The sequence below is a fragment of the Pseudonaja textilis genome, chromosome 1 (assembly GCF_049901715.1).
Source record: "Pseudonaja textilis isolate UNSWEBS1 chromosome 1, rPseTex1.2, whole genome shotgun sequence".
NCBI classification, from domain to species: Eukaryota; Metazoa; Chordata; class Lepidosauria; order Squamata; family Elapidae; genus Pseudonaja; species Pseudonaja textilis.
The window spans coordinates 171,455,447-171,478,550 of record NC_141990.1 but is presented as its reverse complement, the minus strand read 5'-3'; the positions used below and the strand labels follow the sequence as shown (position 1 = coordinate 171,478,550).

At 40.0% G+C, this 23,104-nt stretch overlaps 1 protein-coding gene across 20 annotated transcripts in view; it reads right to left on the bottom strand.

Moving 5' to 3' along the window:
* Positions 1–23,104, bottom strand: part of HYCC2 (hyccin PI4KA lipid kinase complex subunit 2) — a 61,386-nt gene that overhangs the window by 19,081 nt on the left and 19,201 nt on the right. For 11 of the 20 annotated variants that reach the window (XM_087919715.1, XM_087919720.1, XM_087919719.1 and 8 more), the window contains 7 exons: positions 15,691–15,790; positions 13,150–13,228; positions 12,693–12,794; positions 7,351–7,530; positions 6,526–6,606; positions 4,837–4,952; positions 1,709–1,804 (listed from right to left, as the gene is read on the bottom strand). In XM_087919715.1, coding sequence (XP_087775841.1) covers positions 1,709–1,804; positions 4,837–4,952; positions 6,526–6,606; positions 7,351–7,530; positions 12,693–12,794; positions 13,150–13,206 — 632 coding nt within the window. In that variant the 5' untranslated portion in view covers positions 13,207–13,228; positions 15,691–15,790. Of the gene's footprint in view, positions 1–1,708; positions 1,805–4,836; positions 4,953–6,525; positions 6,607–7,350; positions 7,531–12,692; positions 12,795–13,149; positions 13,229–15,690; positions 15,791–21,769; positions 21,895–22,465; positions 22,563–23,104 lie in introns of all 20 variants that reach the window. The other 9 variants (XM_087919716.1, XM_087919708.1, XM_087919706.1 and 6 more) reach the window with 5 other exon arrangements.

Below are 23,104 nucleotides of genomic sequence, written 5' to 3'. Positions count from 1 at the left end.
ATTCAAACTGCCAAATTGCAAGCAGCCGGCAGTCAGCAGAAGTAGTCTGCAGTACTACATTCGATTACTAATGATATAGTAGAAAATAACTATTATTACTCACAATATTTCTTATTTTGCCTGAAAACTTCCTATCATCACAAACTTGATTTTTGTAAAAGCTGCCGATTTATTCCCACTGAAATTCTCAGCAATTATTTCTACAGTTCAGTAGCAACATCAATCAAATTACATCTAATCACACTTATGGAAAGTATCCAGGTAACAACCATCAATGTCCACCTAACATTTAACTGCAGCAAGAAAAAATTGAAATCCAGTCAAAGGCAAGGTCAAGATCAATAATATCCTTTTAAAAACAAAGAAATTAAAATTTGCCCACGTAAAGGATTCTAAAGGGAGAAGAGCTGTAAGAATGCACGCTTTGGACTGAAACATCAATTCTCCTCTGAAAAGATTTTCAGCACCATGGCGCTGAAGTGTCTTTTTCTTCTGAGGATATTCCACCTGTAATGCAACCCTTATTGGATTTTTAGAATGGATGAATTAAAGGCATGGATCCAGTATGCGGTTGGCACAGATATTGCAGAACTAGAAGGTAATTATTGATTCGTATTAGTTGGAAAAGAGTATAAAAAGTGAAATGAAACAGTAAATAAACTAATAACAATAAAAACATGAGTTTATAGGCCTTTTTCATATTGTTTCTGTTCTTGTCATAAATTTATTTAGATCCTTTAAAGTAGTAGTCCCTAACCTTTTTGCCTCCATGGATCACTGTTGGCGGGGATGGTTTTATGTGCGCAACCTAACCCCACACATGCGCAAATAAAGCTTTGCATGTTCGCTCACCACTTGAGCAGCCCAGTTCCCAACAGGCCATGGACCAGTAGCAGTCTGCGGCCTGGGGGTTGGGGACCCCTGATTTGGAGTCAGGCTTAGTAAACAGGCTACCTATTAGGTATTTCTATTGCTAGTTGGGTTAAAAAGGAAAAAAAAATGATGCTCCATAAGATCCGTTTTGGCTAATCTTCATTAAAAATGGGTTTTCAGAATGGGACTTGGACTTTTCTCCTGTTTATCTTAATTCACATAAGAGCATCACATAGAAAAAAAATCACAATGAAAGGTATATAAAACAATATACATGGTTCAATCCCTCCTTAGTGGAAGGTTAATTGATAAAACCTGCATCATGATGTTGAAAGTACAAACTCTATTTTGTACATACATATCTTCAATGTTGTGGCACTAATACAAAAAGACACAACTTGCATCATGATCATCATGATCCATGTCTTGTTATTTGGGATCATCTTGTTTTAAAAAGTATGTTTTATACGTCACCCTCCACTACTACATCTGATTAACCATATTTCACTGTACATCTGCAACCAGCCTGAAGGTCCAAGTTACAAACATATGTATCTCTTGAATGATACCCATAAAACCCAGCTCTGTTCCATACATATGAGAAGCCATGAGAAAATTTTTTAAATCTAATTTAGACAATGTGAAGAATCTAAATTTCTATATCTGTAATAAAACAAGTCACATTAACATAATCAAATAAAAAAGCAGGATCAAATTATGGCAAATAATCAATATTCAAATATTGTCTCACAGGTATATAAAACCCATATGTTTTTCTTTTTATTATCATTTAAAAAACATTCCCCTGAATGATACCAAGTGCATAATTTCTTACCTAGAACCCATCTTGCAAAGCGACTGATAGGAAGAAGCAGGCATATATACAATAGCAGAATTATAACACAGCATAAGAAAGCTCAACACTTCAAACCTAGAGAGACAAAGTGGAACAGATTGAAATAGTTAATATTCTATTGCAACCATTCGGCTGATGGGTTTTAAAAAGTAACAAAATAGTTCTCTTTTGAGTTCACTTTGTCTAGATTTGATGTAGTAGTCTTGGAAGATACAATAGCACAATTAAATGTTCAACCACAAAATATTTTCAAATAAATAAGGCAGTAGGATGGAACCTGATCTTTGCTGAGAGTCATAGCAGACTTGGAAGATTGTCAAGGTGTATGCTCCAGATGTGCCAAATAAATGTCAGCATTGGGAACTGGCAAATATGTGAGGCTTACTGCCGGCCGTCATCTGGAACAGGTGTGTAACAATTAGAAAATGGGGATTCCAAGTTACACGAGAGTGATCACTAAGTAGCAAACCTGTTGGGGACAAAAAATTCAACCTGGGCTCATTGTACTTGTGCCTCAAAACCCTTTCTTTCTGAAATGCTAATACTTTGACTTTAGACCTTCCCTGTGAACAAAGCAGAGCGTGATTTGCTTTTCAACTCACTATCTGGGAGTTGGAATGATTACAGGCAAGCTTCTGTGTGCTTGTGGACTTTACTAGTAAGTGGGCTCCCAAGTATGCTGACTGCCATACTGGTAAATTTCCAATGTCATGAAGTAAATTACTAAAACCTAATCTCTCTTGGTTTGTATGGTCTAGAATAGGTGCCTATTAAATATAAATCCTGACACTTCCTTATTCACTCATATCAATCATGCTTGTCAAACCCCAAAAGATCAAGATTACAACTAGTAACTATTTTTAAGAAACCAGTAATTCTGATCTGGGTCATTTAGTCATTTAGTCTCTTAGGTATAGTCAGCAAACTGTACACAAGATACCTGAACTTGAAGTTGTTGGACTGGTTGATCCAGAAGTAGGTTTTGGCTGATAAACAAGCAGGATTTAGCCTAGGCTATGATTATCAGTGGTGGTATTCTACTGGTTTGGCCCAGTTCTGCCGAGCCAGTAGCGCCGATGAGCAGCGGAGACCAAACTGGTTCTCTCCGTCGCTCTGCTGTTGGGCCCACCTGCCCATCTGGGCTCCCATACTCACCTTTATCCTCTGCTTTTGAAGTGCAGCTGCTTTGCACGGCACAGCAGAGTGTTGCACAGCAGCTGCTGAAGCGATCGGGAGAATGCAGGCTTGCAGGAGGTGAATTGGAAAGCCTCTGCGCCTGTGCAAAGTGTGCATTTGGCATGCACGTGCAGGCAAAGCGTGTGCACGCGCACAAAGCGCACCCAAGCCACACCCACCAAACCAGTGATAAAACTTTTTGAATCCCACCACTGAGGACAATCCACATTCAGTCACTGTATACAGTTAGAGCACTTAATGGAAAGATAATGAGTCAGCCAAGAGACACCCTATATACTGTCTCTCTTCATTTGATTCAATCTCTGGGGACAGAGTTTAGGTGAACCCGGCAATCTTCTCTACTGATCAAAGATTACTGCTTCTGATTATGAAATTACATAAAAACATTAATGCAAGTCAGATGCGTCAAAAAGGAAGGAACCATAGCTGAATTCAATGAATTCCATTGAATTCTCTGCATAATTTAATCTCGGTTCTCCTATGCTGATGAAATAACTATTCTCTCCACAATTCAAGTGGTAGATACATGACCCTTATGGTGTCTGGTGGAAAGTTTTACCATCACTTAACTCTAAGACAAAAAAATCTTGGATGACTTTCTCTCAGCTTGGAAATAAAGCACTAAAATAGACCAGAGAGCATAACCTCACAGGGTTTTATTTAATCTAAACTAATTACAACCAATGGAAAATTGAAATGGTGTGCTTTTCATATCAATCTTCAAAGTGATTAGGCACTTTTCCTTTCAGTTATGGAGCTGGCCCAGGTGGAATACTATGCTTCAGCTTACAGCTCTTACTCTCAAAATGTTTTCTTAATGTCTAATCTGTATCTACATCCTAAAACTTTCATACTATATTAGATATAATCATATCTTCTTGAACAACCCAGAACAAGTTCAAACCCCATACAATGTATCAACCTTTCAGATATTTGAAAACAGCTATCATGTTTCCTCTCAACTTCTCTTCTGCAAACTAAACATGTACCTAGGTCTTCTAACAATTCTTCTTGGTTTTCAGTTCTTTCACCTTGCCAGTTCTTCACTGGATATGCTGCAGTTTAATCAACGTCCTTTTTAAAGTGGGATGTGCAGAACTGAATATTCTAATGATTCTGATTAAAGAGCTTTGGGTTGATTTAATTCTCTACTTTCTGTGGTAATACAGGGGGAAAATCCTTAGTTCAAGGCATACTATGCCTCTGTCAAATGAGGGATATTGAGTTCATTACTAACATTTAATTAATCCCCCTGTTCTTTTTACATTGTTTGGTGCACAAACGTAATAATCTCCCCACTGTATAAACTGATGTGCTGAAAACTTGCTTTCATTTAGCTGATGTGCCTCCTGAAGTATTTAGGATGGTATTCAGGTTCTTATAAATGCTAGTGCTGTCAGGAGGTTAATGGTTTAGAGTTCTCTGGTACTACATATTAAATGTTCTATATTTTAACTCTTCAGCTTATCTTTTGTTGATTTATTTTACTTCACTATCTTTTTACTTCTCTGTCCTGCCTTACCATTTGCAATCAATATTTTTCTGTTTTCTGTCTCTGGACATAACTAAAATTGCAAAAAGTATTAAAGTAAAAACACAAATAGTCTCCAATTCCTTTATACAAATACAAAAAAAATACAATTTGAGTTCAGTTAATGAATTCACAGTGATATACAAACCAGAAACCTTAGTTTAGCAAAAACATGACTATTTCAAAAGTGCCTATAGCTCCAGATTATTAAAGAGTCTTTCAAAACTTATATATTGGAAGGCACCCATTAGAATCTACCTAACAGATGAATCTAATATTTTCTGCTCTCTTCAATTATCTCACATGTCAAAGTCAAGGAGCATTTTTCTTTTAAGATATTTGGATTGTTATGGTAGGACTTACTACATCACTTGCTTACCTGTTTTGTGCAGTGAATGTTTCTCTTTGAGGGTGAAGGTCACTATAAACTACTCTGATGAGGTCATGCTGACACAGGGCTCCCTCAGTCAAAGCCATGGATCCAATTGTAGATGGCTTGGGAATTATAAAATAGTGACAATATTATTTAGGGATAATTTCAAGATCCAAAAAATAAAGTCTAACAAGAAGGAAGATCTAATTATTATACAAAGTTTAGAAACTCCAATTTAATATCAGATAACAGCTTTCTTTTAGAAACAACTATTAGATTCAACCTACCGTGTTTCTCACAAAATAAGGCCGGGCCTTATTTTTTTTTGACCCCCAAAAAAACGGCTAGGCCGTCTTTTCGGGGGTGACTTAATTTCCCCCCCCTTGCATCCTCGGGTGGGCGGGCAGCGAGAGCTTGGATGTTGACCTCAGCATTGGTAGGGCATTTTGTATTGGGAGACCTTCCGCCACCGTTGCTTTCCCTTCTCCCTTGCTGCCACGCTGTTTAGAGTAATGCCGTGGCTTTTGGCACAGCCACGTGCGGCCAGCCAGGGCTCCTTCCTGCAACCGGAGCCCGGCGGAGACACTTGGCTTCAGGCGCTCCTGTCACCGCCTTCCCTTTGCCTTCAAAGGTAAAGCCAATTATTTTAAAAATGATGCCCTACTACAACAAAGATTCCCCTGCTCGAGAGGGCAGCCCAACCCCATGTGGGGAGGCGAATCTCCCGGGGCCGCAGCGCAAGATCGGCCCACCTCGGGAGAAGCACCCAGCCGCCATCCCTGCCTGGCGCCAGGCAGAGTGCGAAGAGGTTCGCCTGCGGCACCCAGCGCAGCTGAAAGGCGGGCCCTCCTTCCCGGCAGCAGAGCTCTCATCAAGGCAGCGAGCGCCTCCCCGCCAGACCCTCCACTCATCCCGCCAGGGCCACACCAGAGCCGTGCGGGCTGGGCAGAGCCAGGAAAGCAAGCCGCGGGTGCGCGCCCACTTGCCAAGCAAAAGAGCCAGGCCAACCTGAGCTTGGCTTCCTTCCCAAGTCCCTCCAGTGCGAACCTGAAGGGGCCACTGGGAGAGGCTGCCCAAAGCAGTGATACTGCCCACCCGTCCGTGGACAGGGAGGCAAGGTGATGGCAGAGCTGCTTCCCTGGCCGGCAGAGAGAGCCTGAAGCCGCCCATCCTTTCCACCCCTCACCCAGCCCATCCCTGTCCGCACGAATCTCCAAATGCGCCAGCAGCTCCAAATGCTGCAGCGGAACGGGCATCAGGCAGAGGCGCTGACTCGGTGGGGCTCAGCTCGGAGGATGTGGTGCGGGCCGTCGCCTTGCCTCCCTGGCTGGCCCTGGCTGGCTGCGTGTGGCTGTGCCAAACGCCGCGGCGTTGCTTTAAACGCCACGGCAGCAAGGGAGAAGGGAAAGCAACGGTGGAGGAAGGTCTCCTGATACGAAGTGCCCCACCAATGCCAAAGTCAACTCAGGCAGCACCATATCCGGGTATGCAACAAAACTACTTCCTAATGGCAAGCCCCCCCGCCATTCCCCCCCCCATTTCGCATGTTTAATATAAGCCTTAATTTGGGGGGAGGGGCTTAATTTGATTTTATGCTGATAAAACATGCTGGGCCTTCCTATTGGTGGAGGCCGTATTGTTGGAGAAACATGGTACTTTCTTATCAGAAATCTAGGAATATGATTGTATTCTTACCTCATGGTAAATTGAAGGTTTTGATAAGGAAGGGATAGTAAAAGATAAAATTTTATTATTCCCATCTTTGTCAGCAATTTCCTATAACATAAAAACATTTGGGAAAGACAAGTTAATATATATAATTATGTCATTTTAATACCAGCAAAATAAACATCCATGAAGTAAAAGAATAATCTTTTAATGAAAGATGAAGACTTTGTTTTAGCAACAGACCAGGCTACAATTTGTAGAGCAGAGGGCTTTCCACAACTTCATTGACAAGAACCTTTTTGCTTTTGCTCAAAAGTCTTGCAAACTCTATTATTCCGTTTATTCAAGCACTTTATTTTGTCTTTACATTTTAAAAAATAAATAATGTGACTTAAGGAAATGATAACATACAAATAACATACAGAAATTGATAAGTTAACAGGCAGAGTAATATTCTTTGGAAACTCATCAGAACAACCAGTCTAGCAATCCAAACAACTGTCAGAAAAGAGAACTGTCCGTGAGATATTAAAAATTCTCACAGAGAGGCAAATAAACTTGCTGAAGAAGATATCATGCAAAGGCCTGGGATTTTTCAGGCAGTAATGCTCAGAAGGAAGGTTCAATTTCATTTTAGTCCTAAGAAGTCTGAAGCCTAGCCTTATCATCTTCCTATTTTGCTTAATGCTGAAATCAACAAGAAATTACACTCTTGTCCTTTGTAGGCTGCTGTCAAATAGTGGCTATGTTATTTTACAGGAATTTTTATGCTGACTGTGGCCTATGGCCTGTCTAACTTTTGAGCTGCATCAATTCAGAAGGTCAGTACATTTTCATTGTAGTCTTACTTACCAAGTTGTAAATTCCTAGAAGTAGGGCTTCGATGCAACCATTGCTCTGCCTATCTTTGCTGACAGTAAGACGCAAATAAACCCAGATGAGTTCTGGCAAGAACTGCAAGGTGAATCTTTTGAGACGAACCTCAGAACTACGGTAAAGTTCAAAGAGTTGGTGGCAGACAGGTTCCAGAAACTGGAGAAGACAAATGATTGTTGTGGTTTACACACTGATATCAATCAATGTTCACTATGACACATTGCCAAAAGAATCATAGCGATGGGAAGGATCATTTAGGACATCAAATTCAACCATTAGTAAGTATAGAAATCTAAATTAAAGTTTCCCACACAGAGAGCCATGTTGTTTTCATCTGAACATATCTAATGAAAGATGGTTTACCAACAATCTTAGATCTTAGTAAGTGAATTCATTGTTGAACTGCTCTTATTAGCATGTTTTGCTAAACTTTCACCTCAAATAAACTTTTTTTATGAAGTTTTTCATTTGATGTCTTCAACTATGGAATGACAAATCTTGACAAATCTTGACCAAAATAGTTCAGATACCTGAAATTACATCCTTTCAGGTATCTGAACTATTCTAGCATATCCTACAACCTCACGTCTTGTCTTCTCAAAGCTAAACACAGCATTTCCCTCCATCCCACTTAGAAGACTTAATTTCTGGAAACTTAATTTCTCACTATCGTTCTCATCATCATCTTCATCATTCCTTTTTCTGATCTCTTTCAGTATGCCTAAAAGTGTAAATAGGAATGATTACAGTATCAAAGCAAGATCTGGCCAATATAAAAGAGAATAGAACCAGCTCCAGCACAATAGTCCCATCTGCAACAAACTTTCTACAATGCAAAAAATTTAATATTTTCCATTGAGCTGTCTCGAGCGTCCAGGTTGGGAGGAGCTCCAGTCTCGGCTCTTACAGGCTGAGCTTGAAATTGAGGAACGCCCCTCACCGTCACGTGGTCCTCAGGCGCTCCCCAGTTTTTTGCTCAGCCTCGTGGCAAACAGGCTGTTTTTCCCTTGCTCCGGTCGTTCAGCATTCTAGGCCTCTCCTTCTCATCGCTTACTGGATCACCGCAGGCAGCGAGGACTTCAGGTTTGAACTCCCAGGAGTGTTTTTAACTTCCGAACTGTTTCCTTAAGGGAGAAAACGAGCGCCGAGCGCTGCCCCCCACCGCTTCGTTTGCCGCCTAATCGCTCCGCGCGAGGCCGCTTCGCTTCTGCCTGCTCTCCTCGCTTTAGCCGCCGTTCCCCCCCGCGAACGCCATCTAGCCCAGGGTACGCTTCCTGGTTCTCCCAAAGGGTCAATTTCTCTATTTTTCCCTGGGAGTTTACCGCCGCTGGGGCTGCCTCCGTTACTTGCGGCCTCCATCTTGGGCCCCTGTGGCGTCCGCCAGCTTGGGTATGCCCGGAACGGCCGCCATCTTGTGAGTGGCCGCATGGCCGTCCGCCATTACTAGAGGCCCTTTACAGGCCGCAGCCTTAACTGACTATTAGGCAGCCTGGGACTCCACGCCTCAGCCTGTCTTTCATTCTACCGACAGGCCTCCTGCAGAAATAGGGCCCGTTGGCCCTGCAGCCCTTTCCCCAGCAGGCAAAGTAGCAGCTCTGCCCCCCCACCCCTTCCCCGGTCCGTCCGGCAGGGGTAGCTGCCTGGCGTTCACCTTCTGGCTGATTGGTCTCTGGGCTAGGCCCTGGTTCGTACCAAACCTCTATTTTAAACAGAAAATTTTTTTGACTAAAAGGGGAGTGTGGAACGTGCGCTGGGATTCCCGGCCTCCATGTAGGCCGCATCCAGACCTGGTTTCAGCTTACATTATTCCTTCTACCTGCGCCCCAGGGTCATTGGTTTTTTATCTGAGGCCTACCAGTAGGCCGCATTGTTTCCCTGACTCCTGGGCAGATCCTGGGACTGCTCAAATACTTGCAATCCTGCCTAGGTCCCTTCCCCGGTTCGCCCGGCAGGGACAGCTTGGCGTTTATTCTGGCTGATTGGCCCCCGGGCTAGGCCCTACTTCCCAACACGTTGCAGAACAATTCTGTTGCCTTGACAAAAAAGGGGGTGCAATACGAGCACTGGGAGTTCCAGCCTCTGCTTAGGCTGTACCCAGACCCGTTAACCGCCTCGCATTAACCAGAAAATTTTTTTTTCCTTTTTTCTCTCCTCTCCAGATGGCAGACGACAATACCTCTCGTGGCACTTCTCTGAAGGCCAAGGCTAAATCCCACCACCTGCGCAAACAGGCACAGGAACCATCCAAAGCTTCCCAAAGGGATGCCCTCAGGCGACACAGGGCCCTCGAAAGGGAAATTGACAGACGCTCTCATGAGTCAAGCTCTGTGCCCCGGGACCCTTCCGCTCCATCAACCTCCACCCATCCTCCTCTCCCCTCCTCTCCTGCTTCTGCTTCTTCCCCACAGCCTGGACAGGCCCCTGAGGTCACCTTGCCCACCACTGCTGTAGAACTGCGCCCGGAGGAGTCTCACCCACCCCCCATGGCGGAAATACCCGAAAACCTAATGCAGGCTATGGAACTGGCCATCCGGCAAAGGGTAGCGCAACAGATGCAGCAGCTGGCCGGTCTGGCTCCTCGGCCTGCGGCCCCCGAGGCCCTAGGATCAGCGGCCTCGCTTGGTCAGGCAACTCCCCAAGGGGACTTAACCTTACCTTTGGAGATGGAGGGGATGGAGGCCCAAGAACCCGGGGACCCTTCCCTCTTTGGGGACGAACAGGACCTTGACATGGGGTCCCTCATAGGCAGCGAACTCTTTTCGGGAACAGGCCCCTAGAGGGGGACATGTCGGAGGACGAGGGCCTCTCTCCAGGCCAGCCCGCGTTTTAGGGCTCTTTAAACCGCACCTATTTAGGTCCCTCCTGTTCAAAGCCAGGACTACCTCGGGCCTGAACCCCCTCCCCACCAGCGGCGGCAGGGGTTCCTCCCGACTCTCTCTTCTCTCAGCCCGTGGTGGAAACTGAGGTGATCCCTGTCCCGCCCATATTCTCAGACATGGTCTCTAGGCAGCTGGCCTCCTCGGGCCCCCTCCCCCAACGCCCAGGACAAGCGGTTTTTTAACCTGGAACCGCAGTTCTCCACCCTGCTCGATCCCCTCCCCGTGGACGAGCCCGTGGTAGGCCTGGCTTCCCGCTCTACTCCCAGCGACTCACTCGATGCTCTCCAGCCCGAGGACAAGCGAGCTGAACTGGCCCTGTGCGCGCTCACCTCTCTGACGCCTGGGCAGTCAGGGCCTCCACTGCCGCGTCTTTTTCACCAGGTCTTCCATCAAGTGGCTCCAGCAGCTCAAGCAGCATGTTCCCGCAGCCAATCTCAGGGCGCACCAGGACATTGCCAAGATCCTGGCCGCGGCCGAGTTTTCGGCAGACGCCACCTTCCAGGCGGCAAAGTTCTCCACCAGGGCCATTTCGTCCCAGGTTACCGCCCGCCGTCTACTCTGGCTCCGCCACTGGCAAGCGGACGTTAAAAACAAGACTAAGCTAGCATCAGCCCCCATCTCTGGGGGGAAGTTATTTGGACCGGTTCTCGACCCATTCCTGGCCGAGACCCGGAACAAGCGCAAGTACCTCCCTTCCCTCTCTAGGAGGTCTGACTTCAGAGGTTCCTCTCCCTCTCCTCGCCAGGGTTCTTCCCATTCCTCCTCCTTTTCCAGATACTACCGATCCTCTCCCTACAGATCTCCCTACCGAGCGGAGCCGGATGGGTCCGGAGGTAACTCTTCCAGGAAGCCCTCCCGGGGATCCGGGAGAGGTTCGTTCCGTCGTTCCCGATAATGCAGTCGTCCCCAGGCGCTTGTTTTAAAAAAAAAAAAAAAAAAGGAGAGAGGAAGGAGTGCGAGAAGGCCAATCTCTACTCCGACCTCTAACCCCTGCCTGCAACAGGCTCCTACCCCAGGAGCACTCTTGTCCCCCTCACCCTGCCCTGGGCGACTGGTCGGCAACACATCTACCCCCATCCAATGCTAGCTGGGGCCCCTCCTTGCGCTCCCGGTCCTCACACAGATCTCTAGCCTTCACTACTACTTTTATCCCCAGACAAGGCAGCCCTCGGCCAGCTGGGCCCTTGAGTAAAGTCGTCCGCCTCGCCATTGGGCGGAACCGAACCTGGCTCCCGGGGCAGGCCGCTGTTCCGGGAACTCGCTACGTCCAGGCAATTGGTTCCCGGGGCCTTCCTGATCCTAGCAGAGGGGCCCCTCCTCCCCTCCTTCTCTCTGTCCCAGAGTTCTCCCAGGGAATTCCCAACACGGGTCGACCTTCCCAGTCTCTTGAATCACGGTTCCAGTGCACATCTGTTGGCCTCCTTGGCGGGACTGCCTTCTGGACAGCTCCGCCTCCTCTTTAGGCCCCTTGTTGAGACATTCCAACCTCCAGGGGTTCCTCCTGTTGGGCATGCCTTCCAGCGGGTCTTCAGGGTCCCAGGAGAGATTCTATACCAGACGGGGCCCCACCCGCAGGACTAGCCAAGCTTTGGTATGTCCCAACCTGGACGCTCGAGACAGCTCAATGGAAAAGGGGCGTTGGTTCTTACCTGATACGCTTCTTTTCATGGAGCTGTCGAGAGCGTCCAGCCCCACCCGTAGGCCGTCTGGTGGGAAACCTGGCTGTTCGACCGAGCAATCTAATATATTTCTTTTTCCTGAGTGTGATGAGAACAGGACCTTCCTTCTCGTCTGCGCAAAAACCTGGGGAGCGCCCGAGGACCACGTGACGGTGAGGGGCGTTCCTCAATTTCAAGCTCAGCCTGTAAGAGCCGAGACTGGAGCTCCTCCCAACCTGGACGCTCTCGACAGCTCCATGAAAAGAAGCGTATCAGGTAAGAACCAACGCCCCTTTTACTCCATCTTATTCAAGCAGCAAATCTTGAGTGTAATATAATATTTCAAATATATAGTGTTTAACTTGAAAACATTTTCCTGATGAAGACAAATGAAATAGAACAACACAGAATAGATGGAAGCAAACTGCTATTCATACTAATTTGTCAAAGAAACAATACATAAGGAGTTTCTATATGAACTGTATTAACAGCAATAGCACTAGTTATATACCGCTTCACAATGCGTTTACAGCCTCTCTAAGCAGTTTACAGAGTCAGCAAATTGCCCCCAACAATCTGGGTCCTCATTTTACCCACCTCGGAATGATGGAAGGCCGAGTCAACCTTGCAGCTGGTAAGATTCCAACTGCCAAATTGCAGACAGCTGGCAGGCAGCAGTAGTAGCCTGCAGTACTGTATTCTAACCACTGTGCCACTGCAGCTCTTGTACACATAATGTACATATTGTTGCCCTTTTAACAGTGATTTGATTGTTTCATACCTCATTATTTGGATCTTGAATAACTTTATAAAGAGCTGGAACTAATATTTTCTTCCGATGAAGTGTTGCTGCATAATTGGAAATCTGCATTTCAGGTAATGCCTAAGGAAAAAAAACAGAAGCAAGAAGAACGTGTTCCACATCAAGACTGGCTTGAATTTTCTTATCATTATCATTCACTGAACAAGCTATAGTGACCTAAATCACATTGATGAGATTCATACAATACACTAAACAAAAAACAAAAACAAACAATCCATATTTTGGCTTAGTGTTATTATCTATTCTGGATCACCACTGTAAGCTAGGAAAGAAAATATTATCTATAAATCCTCAGCAAACAATTGCAAAGGAAAAAGTGGGCGGAGGGGAGACAGTGATATCACACAAAATTTCTTCAGATTTAGCAGCCAAATATAGAAGTTATTAAAACATATTCACCTTTTAAAATTCTCACCTTGAATTCTGATAGCCATTCCTCTACCACACCACGTTCTGATCCAAGCATTTTCATAAGACTTCTATTTTTTTATTACCTTTGAGGAGGAAGAATATTAAAAGGGAATAGCGTTAGTGTCTCAATTATGTAATTTTATCTCTGAAAATCCATATGTTCCTCATCCCTTCTAATAATAAATCTGGCTATGGTATAATGGATTCATACAAAGGATGGTACAAAGGTTTCATAAATGTAGTATCATTTGAATTCAAGAAACTTTATTTGTTGATGAGCAATTATAAAACATCTATTAAATAAATAATGAGAATGAAAAATACACATGTAGAAAGACTAGAAAGGAAATTAAACAATATAAGAATGTTCTGTTTCAAGTCATAATACTGACTTCTCAAATCCATTGTTTATTTTATTTTTATATTTAACCACCAGTCAATCCAATATTTAATTTGAACCAAATTATAAAGTTTTACAATTATGTTATGTAAATGTTCTGAGTTTTTGCAGAAGTAAATGTTAGATAAGCTTAGAATGAGTTTAAAAGATTAGAACAAGTGGAACAATTGTTGGAAATTGAGCCTTTACATTAATTCAACAGTAATGTAAATGAAAAATAATTGCTAGAGGTTAAAACAGAATGCTAAAGATTAATATTAATGCATTAACACCAGAGAACACTTTTTTTGCCATTTTTTTCACTAATGACTTACAGCATCTTCATAGAATTATCCAGCCATCACCAAGTGGTATCAACTCTGTTCTTGATACTATTATTTTGGCAAAATGGTGATTGAATGACTCTTTAAAGATGCCATACGTTATTAATGGAGAAATGACATTATAATATATATGCAATAAAAGAGGTAGAAACAGAGGTTAATTAATTGGAAATCCACAGATAAATAATTCAAAAAGAAATTCAATAATTTATAAACCACCTTCAATTTATCAAGATTATTGCTAAAGCTATTGATTTCTTGATATGTTTATATTTATGACATTTACAAGAGCCTGATTTATTTATCAACTACAGCTGAAACAGATATCATATTGTGTTTATACTTGTTTATTCTATTCTCATACTTCTGCTAATTTAGTCAAAAATTATTTAACAAAAGGAAACAATATACCAAGAATACAGAATTAGCTAAGATAAAACAGGACTTGTGAAACTGATTTTCATGGCACATTATTCTAATTTAAACTACCTTGGGTTAAAATCCATTAAATTATGTTGGCCCACAACCATAAATTCTGCAAAGGCAGACTTAGCCTTTAACATTCATGTGAAATTACAGTATAATTCATATATTTAAAAGAGAAAGTAATTTTTCTAAATTCTCCAACTTTACAAGTTACTGGAAAGTGTGGTTTATTCAAAATTTAATACTGAATCATTCCATTTCTTCTTCTTCATATGTGGAAGGGAAAACATGTTAATCTCAACATACTGTTTGCGACCCAGCTGAATTCCAGATAGATGGACCAATTCTCAAAGATTGCTGTCCTAGCTGGGAATTCTGTTTATGTACTGTATCTGTAAATGTAACTGGAAAAGGCTGCTCAGCTCTGTCCTGATAAACTACTGTATTTGCATTCTATTTATTTTCTTTATTTTAAATCCTCTTTTTAAAATAACATTTTAGTATTTTTTTTCCTTATTTTGCTTGCCAGAATATCAAACAACAGTAGATTTAAGGCAATAGGCTACACAAATAGATATAAAAGTTTTAGCAAGATAAACTTCTCTTTGCCTAACTCAATATTTGTAAACTTCTCGTTTGGTAATAACTGAAAGACTGCATGGCATTTCCTTTTTGTTTGAGACTATATTGTTGGCTGTAGGGAGTTAACATGAAGATCTGTTAAATGATGATGGCAGTGTATGGTATTGAAAAATTTCCCTTTCTCCTAATCTAACTTCCCTAAGCCAATTTCCCCTCAAATCTCCTGGATCCATAAATGTCTATGCATACATCTCATCACTTAGCAATAACATCTCAATAAATTACATGCAAAACTTAAATGCTATTAATTCAATAATCTAATGTCATTGGCTAGTCAAATCCAGTAGAGAGGAATCAAATAATATATGATCACCTAGTTTTGAATACATTTTAAGAAAAGAAAGTTGGAGAGTATTTGCCTTATCACAAATAGATTGCCATTGTGGAGTCCTTGGTGCTTCTTGAGCTTAGTTATTTAAGATATTGTTTAGTGACTGATTATTTGTCTGGTATTAATCCTCAAGATTAACAATACTTTAATCAAGGACCAAATTAGACAATCAATCAATCAATGAATAACAGCCTAATCAAGGAACTACCAAGGAGAAAACAATCACCCCATCAAACCCTTCTAGTACTGAAGATGTTGCCTTATTGGGAAATATCTGCAGGGAAAAACCCAACCTTAGAAAGAATCAAGGAGTCCACAATTCAACCTCAAGTTATATATATTTTCTTCTATTGGTACTAAGTTGTCATCATTTAGCTCCCCTTTAAAATACATTTTAATAGTAAACAAGATGTTACAATCTACCTCTATTTGGATAAATTAGTTTTCTAATTGAACTGGTGGGTGAATGCTGCCATTTCCCAGTCTGGAATACATCTGATAGTGCTTCATCAAATCATGGAAACTGTCAAAAACAAAAACATGAGACAAACACATTTTTAAAAATGCAAAATATAAACAAAACTATGCTACTATACTTTTGGCTTTCAAATTCTTCAGACTTGAAGTTAAAGCATACATAATGTAATGTAATGTAATGTAATAATAGAACTCTTCAACTCAGTGGTTTTCAACCATTTCTTCACCCTTTAAATACCTTTTGTGGCCACAGAACAAAAGAATGGTCAATAGCAAGCACTGGAGAAGAGACCTTGTGTGTTTCACCCACTCTCTGCCCATCTTCCAAGTCACTGAATTTGAAGAGGTAACTGGCAAAAACAGTGGTGCTATAACATCTGACTTTCCAATAACATCTGACTTTGGAGGAGAAGATATATAATAGGACAATAATTCCTATTTCTCTCATGCTCCTCCTTTCTGTATTATTCCTTTTCTACAGCCTCTATTAGGGCTTTATCTACAAGTTTAGGTTTTGTGAAAGGCACTGTCAACAGTGGTCTCCCCCAAGGCAGTGTTCTAGGACCTACTCTCTTCATACTCTACATAAATGACCTCTGTGATCATATTAAGAGCAACTGCATTCTCTTCGCTGATGATGTAAAGCTATTCAACACCACAGACAATACTGCTATCCTTCAATGTATCAGAATGGTCAAACAAATGGCAACTTCAAATCTCAACAAATAAATGCTCTGTCTTACATATTGGCAAAAAAAATCAGAAAATAAAATACAAGCTAAATAGTCAAGACCTTGTTGATGATCCAAACTCTGTCAAGGATCTTGGAGTCTCATCTCTAATGATCCAAGTGCTAGAACCCACTGTAACTACATAGCCAAAAAGGCATTAAGAGTTGTTAATCTAATCCTACGTAGCTTCTTCTCTGGTAATATATCACACTACTAACTAGAGCATACAAAACATTTGCTAGACCTGTACTTGAATATAGTTCATCAGTCTGTAACCCATATCATGTATCTGATATTAACACAATTGAGAAAATCCAGCAATATTTCACAAGAAGATTTCTCCGCTCCTCTACTCCTTGCAGAATATCTTATGCCACCAAACTTGAAATTCTAGACCTAGAAAACCTAGAACTACGTTGCCTTCGGTCCAATCTAAATATAGTATATAAAATCATACATCGCAATGTCCTACCTGCAAATGAATACTTCATAACAATACAAGAGCACACAACAGATACAAACTCAAGATTAAAACTTGATTGCAGAAAATATGACTTCAGCGACAGAGTGTTCAATGTCTGGAATACTCTACCTGACTCTCTTCCCCAAACCCCAAAAACTTTAACCTTAAACTGTCTACTATTGACCTCACCCCCTTCCTAAGAGGTCTGTAGAGGGCGTGCATAAGTGCACCAATCGTGCCTACCGTCCCTGTCCTATTGTTTCTTTTTATTTTTCTTATAAGTATCCATCTCATGTATTCAAAACTATGTTTATTCTTATACCTGTATCTTGTAAGTGATTGACAAATCAAATAAACAAACAAACAAATAAATAAATAAAAGAGACATTGATCCAAGGGGAACCAACAGGCCCAAGGCTGTTGTTCTCCCTACCCTCAGTCTTTGAATGTACCAGTTAAAAAACATACTTATTGTAATAATACAATACAAAGCTCGTACTCAATTCTTTTTTTAAAAAAAAGTTTTTTATTTTAAAAACAAACAAAACAACAAAAGACATACAACATAAAACATAAAAACATCATCCTTCTTCATAAATTTACAAACAGTGTATCGGTTTGTTTACCACTTTTTTTTGTGCATCCATTTCCTAAACGCTAATATATTACATAATAACTCATATTATCAGTCAATAATTGTATAACCCAATATCATCACTAAGAAATTGTTTATCTATAATTTTATTAACTCATACTTTAACAAGATTAGTTATAATTTACTTAATTTATTTTGCAATAAATCATAAGATCATACCATATCTATCTTAATAAAGTTTTATAAAAATAATATCAAAAAAAAAATTATATCCTAAATCTAAATGTTCTATTATTATGTTTTATTATCTAACCATTGATAAAAAAGATCCCAAACTTCATAAAATTGTTTATCTTCTTGTTCTCTAATTTCAAATGTCAATTTACTCATTTCAGCACAATCCAATATTTTCTTAATAATTTCTTCCTCTGATGGAATTTTCTCACTCTTCCAGTTTTTAGCAAATACAATCCTAGCAGTTAATACATTTACAATCAAATACTTCAAATTTTTATTATATGTATCAGGTAAGATTCCCAATAAAAAAATCTCTGGTTTCAAGTCTATATGTGTCTTTATCATTTTTTCCAACCATATGCGAATTTTAGTCCAATATTTTCTAGCATCCTCACAAGTCCACCACATATGGTAGTATGAGCCAGGTATCTGATGACATTTCCAGCACTTTTCGATTTGTTCTTGAACATTCTTGCAATTCTTGTCGGGGGAAAATGCCACCTGTAAAACATCTTATACAAGTTTTCTTTATAAGCTGTTGACATTGTCATTTTATAATTTTGAGACCACAATTTTTCCCATTTCTCCAAATCAATCCCATATCCAAAATTCTTCCCCCAAACAATCATCGTTTCTTTAACTTGTTCCTCCTCTAATATAATTTCCAACAAATAAGTATATAATTTTTTAATCACTTTTTCATCAGTACCTGTCAAGATCCTATCTAAATCAGTCAATTTATCATAAAATCCCTCCATTTTAGAATCTATAAGATACCTTGAATGTATTTGCGCATATGAAAACCAATTCATCTTTATGCCTTGTTCTTCTAGTTTTTGCATTGTTTTAAGTTCACTCTTTTCATCCAAGTACTCAATTCTGAGAATGAATGATTTTACACATTAAAGAAAAACTAATTCTTTTTTTTCTAGCTATAATTCAGAGTTACAAACAAACCCTAAATTTTGGTTAATTTTAAGGAAAGTTTGGTGAAATGAACCAGCTTCATGTTTTAAGCTGCCTAATCAACTCCAATTTATCAAATCCAATCACTATACTAAACTGTAATTGATAATAAAGGAACGAAAACTTGTAATATTCTCTTTATAGCTATGCCATAAGGCATGTGTCGTCTGAGATTTGCTAACTCTTGCTCCTGTAACAATAATCTAAATTTACTGTAACATCCAAAATGACCTTATGCAGTGTAAAAACTAGTGTAAAAACAAGTACAATGTTTGTTTTCCAAGAATAAAATACTTTTCTAAGAAGAGTATCCTCCCTTCCTCTTTTGTTTTGTTTTTAAAATATCCTTCTGACATCAATCTTTTTTTTCCTTTATGTACACTGGGAGCATATGCACCAGACAAATTCCTTGTGTGTCCAATCACACTTGGTCAGTAAAGAATTCTATTCTATTCTATCTATTTAAAACATAGGATCCATTAACAGGAATTTACAGAAGCAAGATCCCCATATTACGGGGGGGGGGGATCATTTAACAAAATGATAAAGATTTTATTGGATGTGAAACAATAAACCCATGCTCAGAAGCATGAATACTAACAGGCTATCTCAAGAGTTTCATTTCATATCATTCTGCTAAACTTCATATTTTATCAGCATCCCTTATAGCTTCAGTGAAGCTAGAACTAATAGTACTCTTCTGTTCTCAACCAGCACATATACTACGGAAACATCAGCACTTGGTAACATTTGTACTCAACTGTGCTTTAGAGAAGAGGCCTATATGCCAATGCTGTTGAGGTGTAGCATTCATTAGAGACTGAAATCCCATTACTGAACACCTAAGGTAACACAGAATATTGATTTGTCATAAAGCTAAGAAGTACATTTTAATTTCCTATTCCAAACACAATGAAAAAATATATTTTACAATCAGTGTCAAATTGCCATTTAAATGTTTCCATGTTAGTATAAAAGTACAACTAAATACCAGTTGGCATGTACAGGTAGTTCTCAACTTATGATCACAATTGGGATGAGAATGTCTGTGACTAACAACGGTTAAGTGAGTCAAGGCCAATTTTACGACCTCTTTTGCCATGGTTATTAAGCAAATTTACTAGAGTTCTTAAGTGAATCTAGCCTCCCCCATTGACTTTGCTTGTCAGAAGCCATCTGGGAAGATCGCAAATGGTAATCACACAATCCCAGGACACTACAACCAGTGGTGTAATTGGTGTAAAAACCAATTATTTTTGCCACCGCTTCGGTGGGCATGGCTTGGTGGGTGCGCTTTGCGCATGCACATACTTTGCATGCACGCACACACCAAATGTGCACTTTGCACAGGCGCAGTGGCGTTCTAACTCGCCTCCTGCAAGCCTGCACGATCCTGGTTGCTCCAGCTGCTGCTGCGCAGCACTCTGCTGTGCCACGCAAAGCAGCTGCGCTTCAAATTCAGTGGATAAAGGTGTGTATGGGAGCCTGGGTGGGCCCAACAGCAGAGCGGCGGAGAGAACCGGTTCTGTCTCCACTGCTCATCTCTGCTACTGGCTCACCAGAACTGGTAGAATATCACCACTGACTACAACCATCACAAATACATGCTGATTGTCAATACAACTTCATACAAACAAGTGATCTTTGAGTATGATGCAAGGATACATTTAAGTAAACGGACTTTAAGCAAACATAAGCTCAATCTATGTTTTTTATAAATTCTACTCTGTTCAATGGACATTATTTGCACCTATGGGCAGGTTTTCATGAAATATTCAAGGCAGAACAATGTATCTTATAGCTTAATAGAGGTGTGAAACATTGATAATCACTGCCTTAAAGCTTTTATTTACTTGAAAATTTAGCACTGAAGATAAATTTGTGCACTTATTCAAGAAAGATAATATATACTATGTACTATATTTGTATTATTTATATTTAGTTATAGACTGCATTAAATTACTTCAAAATTTATATCAGTGATATATAAATGTAGTTTCTACTGAAAAATAATGGAAAATTAAATCTCTCAAAAATTTTCATAACTGAGATGAATGGAAAATAAAAGTATAATGGGAAACAAAACCTCCACATCTGTAGCATTAAAAACTAATAATCAAAAGAAAGTAGGTTTTCCCTTTTAATGTATGAGGCTAGTTTGTATTAACAAATAACTGAAGATAATTTAATTTTTAAAACATCCAACATATTCTTTATCGGGCAGAAAATGAAAATCTCTTTAATCTAATATGTCCCTATTCACAGGTTATCCACTTACAAAACAATAATTGTGTAAACTGAAATTACATTAGTGAAGCTGTTTATACTGTTGATATATTAGCAAATACAAAAAGAAATGCTGTCACGGTGGCTCTATGATAAACCTGCTTAGATATTACATTATCAATGGGGAAATATTGCAGGTCCCTATAAAAAATGGAGTGCAGAAACACAAGTTTCAATTTCCACCTCATCACAAAGGCATAATTGTTCTTTAGACATCTTACAGAATCTTCCTTCCAAAAGATAGAATGGAGGGCATTACAATGGGCAAATGTAAAAGCTTTTCTAGAGTTCTTATGAGCAACATTATATAAGAATGAGCAGGTACAATACTTTTTCCCAAATTCATTGGGATAACCTATGATAGCATCTGGCTAAGATTGTTTTGTAAGGTACATTGTTTGAAAAAACTTAGGTCTGATGAAATTCCACTGAAAGCCGCAATGGCTTATAGTCACCAAGAAATTTCCATCAAAACGGCTGGAATGTATTTTTGAAGAGCCAAATACACAAGGCAGTTTGAATTAGTCTGAGCCAGTAAGTAACATAGGCTACCGAAATATGAATTTTAATTGGAATCATTCTAATTTTAATTTGAGGCAGAACAAGGAACCAAAACAAGTTCCTTGAGAAGCTTGACTGAACAACTTCTCATGGTTCTAAATTCTCATATGCACATATTTAGAAGCCATAACACAGCTGTTACTACTCTAGCCTCAAGTACTTTTACTTTATCAGATATATGATTACCTTATAGCTTTTTAAAATGTAGGATGATGGCTACTGTTTTTTGACCTTCTCTTCTAGTGATTAAAATTGAGGCTTCCATGACCCAGCAGCATGAAAAACAATTCCAATGTATTTGAAAGCCGAACCTGTTTGAAATTGTTCCCATTCATTTGCCACCTATAGATAAAGGGCCTCTATCAAAACATTTAGCTAATAATATACTGGAGCTAGATAATGAGTCATTCATTTACTGGGTTCTGCTCAAAGCAATGTGGATACATTTTGTACATGAACGCCAATTTTTCTCTCTTATATGAAGTTTCCACCAATAATACAATATATGAATATATAAGTTAAGCTTTAAAAATAAAACTGGTCTGTTGACTTTTTCTTCTTATTAGCTATTGATTTTTATGGGTATCTTACAGATTGAAAAAAAAATGCTGATTTCCTCAATCAGAATCAACCAGATATGCTGGACTGCAACTTCTATCATCTTCATACAATACAGCAAACAACGTTGTTCATCAAGAGATTATAAAAGTTTTAAAACATCTGGAAGTACTAAATTGGAGAAGGTTGTCCTAATATATCCTATTTTAGGAACAGCAATATGATAAAGCATCATTCTCATTTATGCAAGCAATATGGAACAATGTAATGATATATAGCTCTGTGAATAAGTCCAGATAGAATAGTCATTCTTCGCCTTCTTACCTTGTTATTTAAATATCACAAAATATGTACAGGAAAAGATGTCTGAATATGATAGGTCCCGTTGTGTCACCAGTCACTCCAAGACATAGAATACTGTCTTATAAATAATAAATGACAAAAGGTAATGGTAATTGTAAGCAGCATCCCGTATGTACAGAATTTTATATTGAATGCCTCTAACATTTTATTTTAAAGTAAGATTTTTTTGTTTTAAAACATTTGAACAGCTACTGGACAGAAGGGAAATGCCACAATGTATGATGACCCGGGGCATGGCACAAAAGCAGTAAAGTCACAAAAATAGGTAAAATCCCTTTAATACCTCCAACTTGGCCCCCAATGTCCAATTATCATCTGCTGGACAAAAAACTCTCCTAAGAACAGTTTTTAAAGGGAAGAAATTCCGTCAGAATCCAAAGTACATATAAATTATAAATAAAAACCAACACAAACCATGCTGCAGCAATTAATGAGATAGGACAGGATAAGGAATTGAAGACTTCAAAAATAACAAAACACACACAGTTGGGAGGATGCCAGAACTCAGATAAGACTTGACAAACCAAAATAATTCACGCTTTGCTTCCAGCAAGGAGCACTTTATCCTGTTTTCCCAGCTGCATTTAATGAAGGGAATCA